Here is a 14,705-nt window from a genome sequence, read left to right as displayed (position 1 = left end):
TGACCCACTATATAAGTTTCTTATTGCTGCTATAACAAATTACCAAGAATTAATGGCTTAAAACTATGCTTATTTGTTTTACCTTATAGTTTTTGATGTCAGAAATCCACAATGGGTCTTTCTGGGCTAAAATCAACATGAGGTAGTGTTTATGCTGGAGGCTCTAGAGGAAAATATGTTCCCATCCTTACCTTTAATAGCTTCTAGAGGCCACCAGCATTCCTTGGAATGTGGCCCTTTCCCCTCCAATGCTCGAGAAGGTGAGTACAGATCTCACATTGCATCACTCTGACCTCATTTTCCACCTTCCCTTTCTCCTTTTAATAATCCTGTGATTACACCTGGCCCAGCCAGATAATCTAAAATAAATTCCCTATTTTAAGGTCAGTTGATTATCAAACTTAATTCTATCTGCAATCTTAAATTCCCCTTTGCATGTAAAATCACCTAGTCACATGTTCCAGGGATTAGGATGTGGACGTCATCAGGGTCCACCTTTCTGCCTTCCAAAACCACTTTCACTGATTTTTCTGGAGTCGTTTGACTTGTTTTAAGGAATGAAAATGAGCATATAGTGGGCATTGAATAGGCTATTCCTTAGGGACACTGGTAACTTTTCTTTTAAACGAAGTACAGATAAAATAAAACAAGTAAACCGGCAGGGATGACAGAGGAAATGGGTTCACCGGGGTAGCAGAAGTTTCACATAGGTAGCAGAAGATTCTGTCTTGAATCTACTTAGGTTTCAGCTCAGTTTAATAATTAAATGCTTAAGTAACACTTCAGAGCCTTGTTCCATTTGTCTGTCTTGACTCCTGTCAGACACTTTAATCCATCCATACCAGGAAAAGCTACTTAAGGACACAGACCTCCATTCCACAGAATATGAAAACCCAATGTTTTTAAAATGCATGTAATTTCCCAAACAGATTTTACCAGGTGCAGTTTCGATGAAATGTCTGAGATAGAAAAGAAAAAAAGAGAAAAAAATCTGGAGCATCTGTTTGAGTGCCTAAAATGCAAGTTTTATTTTCATTCATTTCAGTACGGGAGAATTGATTCAGGTGTTTATGAGGCAAGCTCCTGTCTGTGCTTCTAAACTTCTATGTATTTTAAGAGGTAGCTTTTTAAAGGTTATTTTTTGTCCTTGTTGTTGTTTATTTGTTCATTTTTAGTGCTTTATAGTTGGAAACCTGGGCAGGTCTTTTGGAGTTCCACTTGGTTCTTCAGCATTGCTCCCTTGAACTGCTGCAGACTAACGCCAACTGTGTAGTTTAAGACACAGGTTTATCGACCTCATTCAGCTGCTTCTGGAACTGCATAGGTGTGTAGCGTAGTCATGCAAAGCAACTGAGAGGCTTGTGAACTGAGCTTTTGATGAATATCACAATAGCCAAAAGAAAAAAGGAGAAAGAAACCTTCACTTATATTCTGTGAGTGCTTTTGTATGATTAATCTACACTTGCCCAACTGAGCTTAAGGCCTAAATTTGCAGCATGTAGATTTTTCAGCACAGTGGTAGGCACAAAGCAAGCGCTTAATAAGTCTTTGTTGGATTGAATATTATTGCAAAGATCGTCTTTTTCTCATTAGTTGCCTGTCAGTATTCTCTTTTCCTAACTAGGACTCCCTCTGCCTTCCTGTTTCTCTGTGCATGTTTACATAGAAACTTCCAAGGGACTGTGTAAGGTCTCAAATGAATTGGCAGGTGAAATCTAAGCAATGGCTCAGCATGTTTTCACCACTCAATTTCATACCAACCTTGCTAACCTCTGCTATTCGAAGCATACATTTAAGCGACGAATGAGATCTCACAGCCTCTTAACCCACAGTAGGAACTCAACTGAACATTTTTTTGGGTTGAGTCAAAGAAGAAATCACAGAAGAGGTGGTTTCAGAGGATAGGGAAGATTTCGATAAGCATATTCCATGGAGCTGACATTCCAGAGAATTTCTTTACTAGTTACAAACACCTCTCTCAAAGATGTTGTCATCTTTGTAGCTTTTCATCAAGGTAACTGACTGAAATGTTTGGTTGGTATACATATTTTTGTTCATGGTTCTCGTTTCATGAGTAAATGCACTTCAAGTTGCATTCATGTTTTCTAGACCGTACAATGTACTAAGGAATTTCTTAATGGGTGAGCAAAGACTACTTTAAAATCATGGATTTCAGCCATTTATTCACTTATTGAACAAACCTATCTTCTTATAGTTTCAAAGAATCAAGGAACTGGAAAGGATGTTAAATATCATTTGTTATAACTCCTTCCTTTTAAAGTTGAAGCTGAAACTGAAAGATTGATCTTTCCACCAGATTTTACTCTTAGTATCAGAGCAAGTACTTGACTCCAAGTCTCCTGATTCTCCAGTTCAGAGTTATTTGCAAAAAGGACAGTAAATATTAAAACAGGCTAACAAATGACAATTGAATCTAAACTATTTTCAAGGTACTGTTGAGGTATAATTGCTACACACTGTTTATGAGGACTTTACACACTGGTTGAAAAGTCCACAATAACTTGAAAAATGTTAATAAAATAGAAAAGTTGTATTTTTACATTTGATTTTTTACATTTCTATATGGTTGAAAAAATTTTAAAACAGCATTTTATGAATTAGGAAAATTATATGAAATTCCAGTTCCTATTTCCATAAATAATGTATTATTGGAACATGACCATTCTTATTCATTTATGTATCTTCAATGACTGTTTTGCAGGACAACGTCAGAATGAGTAATTGTGGCAGAGACCTATGACCTACAAAGCCTAAAATATTTACTTTCTGGCCCTTCACAGAAAAAGTTTGCCAGATCCTCAACTAGGCTTAACGGAAACCAGCAAAAAGAGAAAAACTAGATCACACAATGTGTCCACAAAATAAAGGACCCACAGTTTGTGTTTTAGAGCACAATATCTTTTTTAGAAGTTTTCAGAAAAAAATGTTTGCCTATATTTACTAAGTTTTAGGCTTCGTCTCTTCTGTTTTCTGATATTTTTCATTAGAAAAAAAATAGGAGACAAGCTTGTATTTTTAGGCTAGAGTATTTCTTGCAGTAGTTTGAATATTAAATTCATTGTTTTTTTTTTCATTTGCAAAATCAGAATATCAGCATGACCTATGTGAAATGAATAGCTCCTATTTTAACCATCATTATTGTTCTTTTGCAATATTAAATTGTTCGTGATCTAGTGGTCTAAGAACTATAAAGTATAACCTGCATTCTTAGTTTCTGCAGGACAAATATACACAGTAATGTCAAATATGTAATTGCATGCAAGTCAAAAGAAATACAGTTATTTAACTTCTCCTTCCCCAAATGAGTGTTTTAATTAACCAATCCAGATGTCTCAGCATGTTTCTTTTTAATACCCTTTCATCTGCTATTGACGTGAAAGAAAGAAAGACAGTTTGAAGTACGGAACAACCTTAACGTGTTAGCAAAGGAAGATGCCCCCAAAAGTTAAAAGACCTCATTAAAGTTCGTTTGGAGATTCTGCCACACATATTCCAACTAATGCACTATGGAATCCTAGATATGTTTGTTCACTAGCCACTGACACTGGTTGAAAATGCTTGCAGATTAATCAAGTACCTGTTCATTTTCAAGGAAAGATCTCACTGTCTTAGGTAGCTCCTCTTTAAAAGTAAAAAGCAAAAGCAGTGCTCCTTATAATTCAGCAATGTTCTGCTCCATGACTTGTTTCAGTGCTTTATGACTGACAAAGAGAGTCATTAGAAGTCTGTTTGATGGACATAACTAAGTGAATTGGAAAAAAATAAAAAAGCCTTTTCATCCCATTCAGAAATAATTGATGTGACTGAGACAGCTGTATGTGAGTTCCAGATAAGGAGACGATTTATGGAGAAACTATTGAAGCTAAAAAGGAAGGTGCAAATTTAAAGTTCCCCATAAAGTTGTCTGTAAGACACAGAGCAGCATTCAATAGGGAAAGAGATTTAACCTGAAGTTCTTTCCAGAGGCATCCTTAGAGTTCTATCCTCTTGCAAATGAAATCCTCGTAAAAGTAGTTTCACTAGGTTGATGGACTCCAAGGGGAAACTTTCTACATTCTTAACCTGATGCTGTGTTTTCTCTTATACTGTAAGCAATGTGTATAATAGGATATTCCTAAAGTTCAACTCTTTTCCTTTCCCTTTTCAAAAATTGGCCACTGCCCTACCAGAGAAAACAATCCATTATTATTGTGCAGGTTGTAACTTAGAAGATTTTGATAATGCAGATGGAAGGCCAATATTTTTAAGTGTGTCTGATTATGGGACTTAATATTTGCTTTTATGGTATGATGGTTACCTTTTAATCAATCTAACAATTAAGAATGGATAAAAATAAAATTTTCATTATTATCATATATTTGCAAATATGCATCTGGTCTTTATTGCTTTTTTTAGAGACTATAAATGAACTTTGTGACAAAGATTTTTTTTAAATAGGTAGCACCTGGAAATGTTAAACATATTTGACAATGATTGCATTCTGAAAACAGAATAACATATTACTGTTAATTTCAGAATGAATTTTCTTAAAGGTGTAGATTATACATAGTATATGCTATTATATCAGTACTGTCAAAAAAGGAGGGCAGTTATAAGGTTCTCTAAAATTTTAAAAAATTAAAAATGAATCTGCAATACAAAAAACAAGGCAGTATTAGAATTCGACATCAACTTTCTAGATATTAAAAAAAAAAACTTTTTAGAAAATTGTTCCAGTCCTCTAATGAATTTGAAATGTATGGACTTAACTTTCTTTGAACTCTCTGAATAAGACCAGGATGAGATCCGGCTTCTACTCCATATTTGAAGTGGGGATTGTGATAACTTTGTATGTGACCTCTAAACCAGCTAAACTGCCTAGATTTAGGTTTACTGTTTGGTAGTCCACATTATCAATTGCTGAGATGAAATTTTACAGAAAAGAAGAATGAATCAAATGCTCATCACCTTTTCCCTTCATGAATGCCTTACCCCTTGCAATACTGTCATTAGAACACAGGCATTGTTTCTGTCATCCAGACATATTCTAAATCCCCTCCTCATCTACGCAGACTGTCTTTCTCTTCATCCCAAGTTTACCAATACACCATTTTAACTTATGTTCATGTTTCCCAAGTTTAAAAAAAAATCCAAAATATTAATAAGCAAATGCATTTATTGAATATGTTGCATTGTATATCCCCACAGCACCCAACTTAATCCTTACTTGCTATGCTTGTCTTTTCAAGGCTATGAGGTTGATTTTACGTGGACATAATCATGGCAATCACATGTCCCTCACCTTGGGCTCATCAGAATTCTCAGGGAGGAGAGGAGGATAGGAAGACACGGCCATACTTATGGACTCCCACAGCATGAGGGAAAGAATAGAAGGGAGAAGACCTCTCCATTCACATCTGTATCCACTTCCCATGTGACCTCTAGATTTCTAGAACAGAAAGTGAATCAAATTATATAAAGAATGGATAAAGATTATATAAAGAATGGACTGGTTCCCAGTCTATAGTAGTTTAAAGCAACGTCAATTCTAATGCATTTTCGTCAGCTGGGGCCTGGCATGAGGATGGAGGTACGCCCCACACCCCAGGGATTGGATATGATCCAGAGTTACCTTTGCATATATGTGTGTCTTCAAGTGAAAGTCTCTAGTGTGTCATAATGGAAACAAAAGATAATTGATGAATGTCATTCTTAAATAATTGAATATAAAAATATTCATGCTCAATAAAAATGATTAGATTTGAATAGTTTTTGAAAAATGTGGGTGTTACTGTATGTACCTATTTCTTTTACAAATAACTTGCATGTAGAACAATAAAAACTTAGTGCATGAGTTGGAGAATTAGGTTTGAAATTTCATATGAATGTTTAAAATTATATTTAGAAACTTTGTAAATTACTGGGCCCGCTCTATATTTTCTTAAAAAAGAAAAACAAAAACCTAAAACATAATGGTAGATAGCTCTAGTTATATAGCTGTGGCCGGAGGTATAATACCTTTTATATTATATGTCTTTGAGCAAGCTTAAGGTTCTTCCGTATAAACTATCTCATTATTTCTCAGAGAATTTAAGTTAGTAAGGGGCAGGTATTATTTTCTGCATTTTACAGACCCTGAGCATAAGGCACAAGAACCAAGGTCAGCTAAGTTGTCTGAGGTCAATAGGGAATCTATAATGTTGCTTGGAATAAAATTTTTTTTCCTATTATTTCTAATATACAGTATTTTTTCTCATTAAACACATACACACGCACACATACACACACACAAATCATACATGCAATTCCTCAATGAGTTTTATTGTTTACCTTGCCTTTGTGATTTTATTTTTAATTTCATTTTTCTATAAATTCTAGTTAGTTTACTTCCAGTTTCTGATTTCTTTCATTCCCCGACAACGTTATGTTATTAGGCATATTTTTGCTTGCCCTTTTTGTTGCATCTTCAACTATTTACCCTAAAGCAAAACTTTTTCAATAACAATGAAAAAAGACAAAAAAATAAAGATTTTACACAAATCTTTTTTCTCTTTTAACTGCTACCCCACATCTCTCTTATACCATATTTTAAAAATTAGTAGTCTGTCCCCACCTTCTCCATTTCTCCATATATTTACAAGTGGGTCTTTTACTTCTTCTGGCTTAATCTCCTAGAACTGTTCCCCAGAGTTCAGAAATTTTATAGCAAAAATGCCCTTCTAATGGATGAATCCAATGGACCTTTGGTAATCAGCACTTTTCTCAACATCTCTGATGGCTTTGATCACGTAAGATTTTATTCTCTTTCCTGAAATTAACAGCTTCCTTGGCTTCTGAGTTTCAAAAGTGACCTGGTTTTCTTACTCACCCTATTTTTTATCCTTTGCTGCTGGTCCCAGATATGAAATCTATTATCAGCCTTCAAATATGTATTATCTATCAAAATTATTTTAGAGATCTCGATCCAGAAACCCCTCCTTTGCAATGCCTGCCCTAAATTCCTAAGCAGGTTTCATGGCATTTTGGGGGTACCTTTATTTTACTAGAAACTTAATCATATTATATTTTGTCTGTTTTTATATAAGATTTTGAGTTTCTTAAATGTGTGTAGAATTATTGTTGGAACATCCTTGAAACCCTGGGACATAATGGGACGAAACAAGTGTAGGTATAATGACTAGGTCCAGTCAGCCACACAGGTTTGCTTTGTAGTGGCCTTGCTGGCCATTCTCTTTGCGGTTCCCTCATTCTTTCTTAGCATAATTCTCTGCCTTCAACATTTCTTCTTCCTTCTCTTTTGCAGGGAATTGTCAGATCATGTATTCAATCTCACCCCTTTAATTAGATCATTTATTTGCCTAATAAAATCTTTGATTTCCACTCCCTCTTGTTTATAATTCTCACACATGTCCCATGCACAATTTTTGGAACAATTTTCTTGGAGACTTCTTTCTTGCATTACTTACTCAATTTTCAAGCACATCTTCATAGTTTCAAAGAGCTGGGAAGCTGACACTCTTCCTCAAGCTCTTCCTCTTTTTCCTGTTTTGTATAGACCGGCTTGCCTTTGCAAGACATGAAGTCATTTATCATCCTAGACAGAAAAATAGAAAGCTCAGACACCTCAGGTCACTAAATATCTTCATATTATACTTTTGCATCCCAAGATGAAATCATGGTTCTATTGATTCTCCAGGGAAATTTTATGACACTTAGGGGACCAGCTGGCTTTCTGAAGCAGTTTAGTCTTTTTGACCAAATAGTCTTTTGACTGTAGGGTTTCTCCTTCCTCTCTGTGCCTCTTCATCACCTGGAGAGATTTTAGAAATGATTGATATCCAGTTCCACCCTGAATGCTGATTCACTGGCTTTAAGTTGAGGCCAGATATTTGCATCGTGTTTTCTCAAAAGTACTCTGGATGATTCTGAGGCGCATCTAGGTTTAGGAATCACCACTTAAACCACTCTGCTTCAGCGTATCAGTCATTAACAAAGTGACAGTTACATATACAATGCAAACTCATTCTCTCTGTCACACAGTCAACACATTGCTTACATTTCTGGTTTAGTCAATATATCTGGACTATATAAATAATATGAATTTCTGTGTCATAATTTCTGCTATAAAACCTATCTTCTCAATAGACCCAACCCAATGATGAAAGATAGTGTGTAAATACTTGTCTGTCTCCCGAACTATCTGCCTATCTATTTACCTATCTATCTAAATCTACACGTGTGAGTTATTACTGAAATTAAAGCTTAATTCTTGCATTAATGGGTTCTGTTTCAGAATTCAGAATTCTGTACTAATTTGGTTCACATTACCAACTTAAATAGTTTGCCACAAGATTTTATTTATTTAAATTTATCAAAATAGAGTTTAAGAGGTAGTAATGTAATGTTTATATTGTATGTAGAGCTCTAATGGGATATTTTAAAGTGTAGATAAAAATGATAGATGGAGTATTTTATGATCCATTGTGTGATATTCTTTATTTTAGATTTTTATTATGAATCATTTTCCACTCATTTAGATATTATTTTAGATGAAAAAGCTTTTTATAAAAAGGAAGTATTAATGGATCTAAGCATTTGCTAGTATATATATTGATCTTAGTATTTTAAAATTACAACATTTTCCTTCCATCGTTAAATGTAATATGTAACCTACAATAATTCATGGGGATCAATATATTCACAATTAAAATAGGGTACGGAATCAAGAAAATGCACAGATTCACAGTAGTTATTACATAATACATAATAGAAAAATAATTATTTTATTTTTGACATTTTTCATTGCAAACATAGACTATCACCTGTCTCTGCTATTCTATAATTACTTTTGGTAGAAGTAGCATTTAAGCACAGATTCTGAGATTTCCACCTTTGTTCAAACACCACCCTCTTTTCTATTTTTATATCAAGATGGAACATTATCTCTCATAATTTCTTATTTCTCTTTGTCAATTTATTAGCATAATTTATGTATTTCTGTATGCATTTTGAACTTTCTCCTTGCATTAGTGGACTGATTCTAAAGATTTGAGAATCATTAAAATAGAATTAAAAATAACATTTGACCCTCCTTTTTCTTTTTATATGTTTTTCTTAACCCACTGCTATGTCTTGAAGTGATAATATGTTTTCCTGACTCTTGGCATCCTTTCCTAAATTCAACATTGTCATTAACATTTTATTGTTCGGTAGTATTTGCTGAGTATCTTCTGTGTGCAGAACAGTATAGTTTTAGGAGACTGTCACTGGTCTTACTTCTGAGGTGAGACCAAACATAAAACAATTCACAGAGAGTCTGCAGTCAGTTAGGAGTAATAAATGGGAAAGAAAGAAAATATGCACACATAAGATAAAGCATGGGAAATACATACTGATTTCTATGTTTATTAAGAAATAAGGTAAAATATCACAATCATACTACTGTAAAGCAATATGAAAATTATTAGTGAAATAAGGAAAATGTTTCTAGAGATTTAGTTGCCAGTAAATTTTGGCCCATGGTGTGCATGCTGTTTGTACTAGAAATACTTTGTAATTGTTTTAAAATCTGCAGTCCCAATTCAGTGAAACATTATAAAGAAGAGAATGTGCTTTAAATGTTTTCCCTTTGTAAGTTTGATTTTGAATTAAATTAAAAAGATTTTATAAAGACTGTACACTCCAAGTATGTACATGGAGGGAGAGGTACTGGGTTAGAAATACGAACAAAACAATATTCCTGGCCAATCTTCTATCTGAGACAAAATAAAAGGAAGATTTGTGGAACCATGTGTTTGTCTTTAGTAAAACAAATTTATAAATTTGGGGGAAATGTCACAATTCTTCTTAGCTTTCCCATTAATAACCTACCATATGTAGATAATCCTTAACATTTTAAAAATTCTACTGGTCCCAGTTGTGATTAGTGATTTCTACCAATAGTATTCAAGTTCTAAAAGTACAAAAAAGGTTCTTTACCTTTCTCGCTATTCTGGCAACATTAGTTTTATACTTTATATTAGAAAGAACCAGTCTGAGTTATAGGTGCAAAAATCTGTACATTTATGCCACTTTCAAATCATACAAGAGCTTAATGAATACAACTATTGCCAAGAATAATCTCCAACAAATATTACAGAACCTTTTTATATTTTTTTTCCCAAAATATTATGTGTACATAGCCCTGACAATGTATGGCATTAATTTGTCCCCTTAATGAACCTAAAATGTTTTTGTTTTATTTTGTAGTTATGATAACCTTTAAATTCCGTATATATTAAGTAGTCTATCCAGCCAACAGTAGTAACATAGTAAATTGTGATGTCCAATTGGGTAAAGATTTGCAGCACACTTTAAATACAACTTAAAGACTGTACATGATGTTACTTTTTTGAGCAAATTGTGAATAGTCATAGTAAAAGCACATACAATTAAAAATTTTGGTTTATTTTGAATTCCCTGGTTCAGGAATTTTTTGTCTATTATTTCAATACTACCCTTACACTTTCAGGGTCAATAGGTAATATATTTAAGATGAATGAAGTAAGAAATATATTCCGATTTCCTAGCACTACATCTAAATTCCTGTTTATCAGCTGTGCCTTTAATAGTTTGTCAACTGCCAGAACACTCAGTTTTAAACCATTTGCCTTATGGAAAAAGTATTTAAAAATGAAATCTTCTTACAATGGATTAGCTGTATATTTATTGCTCTCCAAAATCACTGACCCTTGCTTTTATAAGGAGTCTATTTGTGGAAAACATATTTGAAGTGAAGACTACAGAATAGAAAAATGGTGAATATGTGGAAGTAACATATCAGATTTACATGTGTGTGTTAGTGACATTGATGTTTCTTATTTCTGTTTCAGAAAGGGAATTTTCAGTTTTTCCATAATAAAATCTAAGCTCTAGGTATTGTCTCAGAAAATACAGAGTTAACCAAGTAGATTTCAACATGTTATGTTAACAGTTTTGTATTGAATTAGTTGTCAGTCGACCTTAATGTATGTAATTTATGTATTTTTTAAATAAGATTATTTACAATCTTATACCTTAGTGACATTCAGAATCTTTTCTCTTACAGCCATTTCGTAGAGTGACGTTTTCTGTTGTGAGTCAGCCCCAGGACCCACATCAGGGGTCACTGCAGAGTTGCTATGACAGCGGGCTGGAGGAGTCAGAAACACCAAGCAGTAAGAGTTCATCAGGGCCAAGGCTGGGTGCCCTTCCACTCCCAGAGGACAACTATGAAAGGACCACGCCGGATGGCAGTGTTGGTGAGGCAGAGCATATGGAAAATGGTAGGGGCAAACACAACATCACACACATAATCACGCTAGTGAGCCGTAATAAGTAGACTTGCGAAGGTCAGTCTAAAACCAAAATAAAATAGCTGACACTAAACCTGGTTTATTTGAAATAATCAATATTTGCTAAAAGTACAGAAATGCCAAATAAAGGAACATAACTCTATAGATAAAATTCACCAAACTTGCACCATCATTTTAAAACAACCTGTCATAAATAAACACATTTACAAATAAATCAGAGTAGTACCTGTTATGGAAAAGACTAAACTAGTCCATAATACCTAAACAATAGCCGCTAAGAAAGGTCTTGTGTGATTGTTTTCTTCTATTCATTTTTGTCATGCAACTATTTCTTCAATTGCAATCATCCAGTCTTGGTAAAAGGAAATGACAGCAAACACACCTTGCTGGATTCTTTCTTCTCATAGGTATTTAGAAAAATATTTTCAAACCTCTCCCTTTCAAGTGATAACTGAAATGGAGTCAAAGAAGGAGAACAGTATTATCTTATTCTCCAAAATATATTGTATATGCTATTAGAACTCCCCTCTTATTTAATTATAAGGTTTTTCTCATTTTTGTGCAAGGGAAAGGGAGGAAAGAAGATTATATCACTCTATATTCTTATCCTGTTGTGAGATGGTTCTCATATTATCACAATTGGCCTTATGTACACTTTCCTTTAAGTTATAAAGTTAGATAGCAAGTAGTGCTTATGAAACTTTTCACATTTGTTTATGTTACCAAAGACACTTAGGTGATTTATATTTTGGATTTCAGGTTATAAGTAAATGCCTGAAGAATAAATTTGTGTCAAATAATGGAATGGTAAAGTTCTTGCTAACTTTATTATTTCATATATAAAAATAGATTTGGTTATATGCAGAGAAAGGAAGGAGAATCACACACATTTTTATTTCTAGTGAAACCTTGAAGTGAATTTTGTCTTTCACCACTCCATCCCCCAAGTGAAGCAAGACACTCTAAATTTTTGTTATATGCCAGTTTCTTTAGTGATGTTATGCAAATAGAACATATTAGAGCAGGAGAAAGTCTGATTTTTTTTTCTGGACATTTACCTATGAATATTAAAACCCAACGTTAGAGAATAATACATTGTAAATGACCTTAAGTGAAATTATTATTAAATTAAATCATGTTAAATAATTATTTTTCCACACTGTTATCTGGTTGAGCAGATATGATATTGAGCAGGGTCTGATGATTGACAACTTTCTTGATTAATTAGCCAGAGATTAAATGCATTTTGCCTTATGGCTATGAAGTCATGCTTACCTGTGTGTATGGCGGTGTGTGCTATGTGGATGGGAGTTTGATATGGTTTTTAAGAATTCACATTTTTTTTAGTATTTTTTAAAATAAGTATAAAAATTTTGGTATGAATTGCAATGCAGATGAATGTATATTTAAGGCAAATAGGTTTAAAATGCTTTGCACGAAAGTAAAAATTAATTAAAAATACCGTAATAATGTTTTGTATATACACACACCACCCCCCAGGAAGGCAGGATTAATTTACTTTAAGGGCATTAGTATATCTGCATTACCTTTTGATGATATCATATAATTTTATTTGTGTTTTAAAAAGTACTTGTCTCACTATAAACAACATAAAGTACAATTAAATCTTTATTTTTTGGGTGTCAGCTATCATTGGCATTATAATCATGTTTTAATGTTATTTTCTGTTTTTAAAGTTTGAGGATTCAGTGCCATTAACATAAGAAAAATAATAAACATAATTATATAAAACAAACACATAGCAGTTACTTTTTAGGAAACATACATGTCATGGAAAACATAACTGGTGAGCTTGTTGAGAGGCTAGAAAGTTTACTGAGAAACATTTCCCAAGGAAGACTTTTAGTTATTTTTTATAACCATGTTTTCAGTCTTGTCAATGGCCAAGGAACACAATAATGTAACTGATTTTTCCTGATTTTATGTGACTGACACTTGAAATTCAGTGTTTGTGTAACCATTTGTCATCTGCTAGCTGTGATTCATGTTAGCCCTGATCTATAGGTAATGACACAGGAGATGTGATTCACTTTGGGTGATCCAAATGTAGCAGTTGACATTTGAGTAAGAGTTTTGTTGGGTTCAGGTTTTCAGACTATTATCTAGCAGTAAAGTGCAATTGTATGCTTGAATTCTGGTAGTTTCATCTTCAATATTAATGGAGCATTCTGGCATAAATAGAACTGGAGTTGAAACCTGTCAAATATTCATTTGTCACATTTAATTGGAATCCAGGTAATCTGCAGTGTTTTGCTTGGTTAGGTTTTAATCAGGATTTGTATTGGATTTTCCATGAAAATACCATTTTGGATGCTGTCCTAGTTCCTAATTATTATTACCTCAAACATTTTTCTTGAATTTTAACCTATGTGAAACAATGCAGTTATAACTCAATTTTTTGGATTAACTTTCTTTGTAAAATTTAGAAGATAAATTCCAGTGCAATAATTTTATAATATTCCAATGTGATAAGGCAAACTGGGTATAAATTGGGACAGCTAATGATAAAAATAAATTGTCACAGATGCTGTAGTAAAGAAATAACCAAAATACAAGAAAATTTAATTACATAGGCAGTGAAATGCACTTACGTTTTACAAAAGCTTTTATTTCTGCCTTCTATACTTTAGCATAATAAAATTTTATTAAGAGCTTATGGGTTAATTCTCTTTATAACAAGTTTTACCCTATATTTCAACCCACATTAGTGCCAAATGATAAAAGAGGCTTTATTTTCTTATTAGCTTAGGTAAAAGAATACAGTGTAAGAATAAACATAATTTCTTGAAACTAGAATCTATTAATTAATGTGAGACCCACCATTCTGATCATTTCACGTCTGGGGTACTTATATCCCATGGGTCTCTGGAAAGGAACAATGAAAATTATACATTAAAAATACTTTTTAAAAAACCCTCATGAATTATGCATTTATTAATTTAAAAAATCACTAACATTTTTTCTTTTCCTTTAATTAATATCAATAGTATGATTACTTCAAGTTGATCCTTTGATAAAATTGGGGAAATTGGTTATTTGTTATTTTATTAAAATACATTTAATGGGATTACATATTTTAAAATATGGAGTACATGGTGGAAAGTTAAGTAATGATAAAATACTTTATCATTAATGATATTTTAATGATAAAATAAATTAATAATTTAAGTGAAAACCAAATATTAGGCTTAAAAGCACCACCACATTAAGGGTAACCATTGACTATGCAAGAGCTTGCCCTTGTCTTAACTATGCAGCAGGCTTCAGAGTCTGTCTTGGAATGGTGTTTATGAGTTTCTTTATGTCTATTGTAAGTTTTTATTTTGACCCCTGCCTTCATGCCATGGTCTC

General features: G+C 33.2%; 1 protein-coding gene across 3 annotated transcripts in view; it reads left to right on the top strand.

Moving 5' to 3' along the window:
- Window positions 1-14,705, top strand: part of PCDH7 (protocadherin 7) — a 405,431-nt gene that overhangs the window by 178,695 nt on the left and 212,031 nt on the right. For 2 of the 3 annotated variants that reach the window (XM_036852866.1, XM_036852868.1), the window contains exon 2: window positions 11,087-11,303. In XM_036852866.1, coding sequence (XP_036708761.1) covers window positions 11,087-11,303 — 217 coding nt within the window. The remainder of the gene's footprint in view (window positions 1-11,086; window positions 11,304-14,705) is intronic. The other variant, XM_036852867.1, reaches the window with a different exon arrangement.

This window comes from Balaenoptera musculus, chromosome 5 (assembly GCF_009873245.2).
Source record: "Balaenoptera musculus isolate JJ_BM4_2016_0621 chromosome 5, mBalMus1.pri.v3, whole genome shotgun sequence".
Lineage (NCBI taxonomy): Eukaryota > Metazoa > Chordata > Mammalia > Artiodactyla > Balaenopteridae > Balaenoptera > Balaenoptera musculus.
This window is presented reverse-complemented; position numbering and strand designations above follow the sequence as displayed.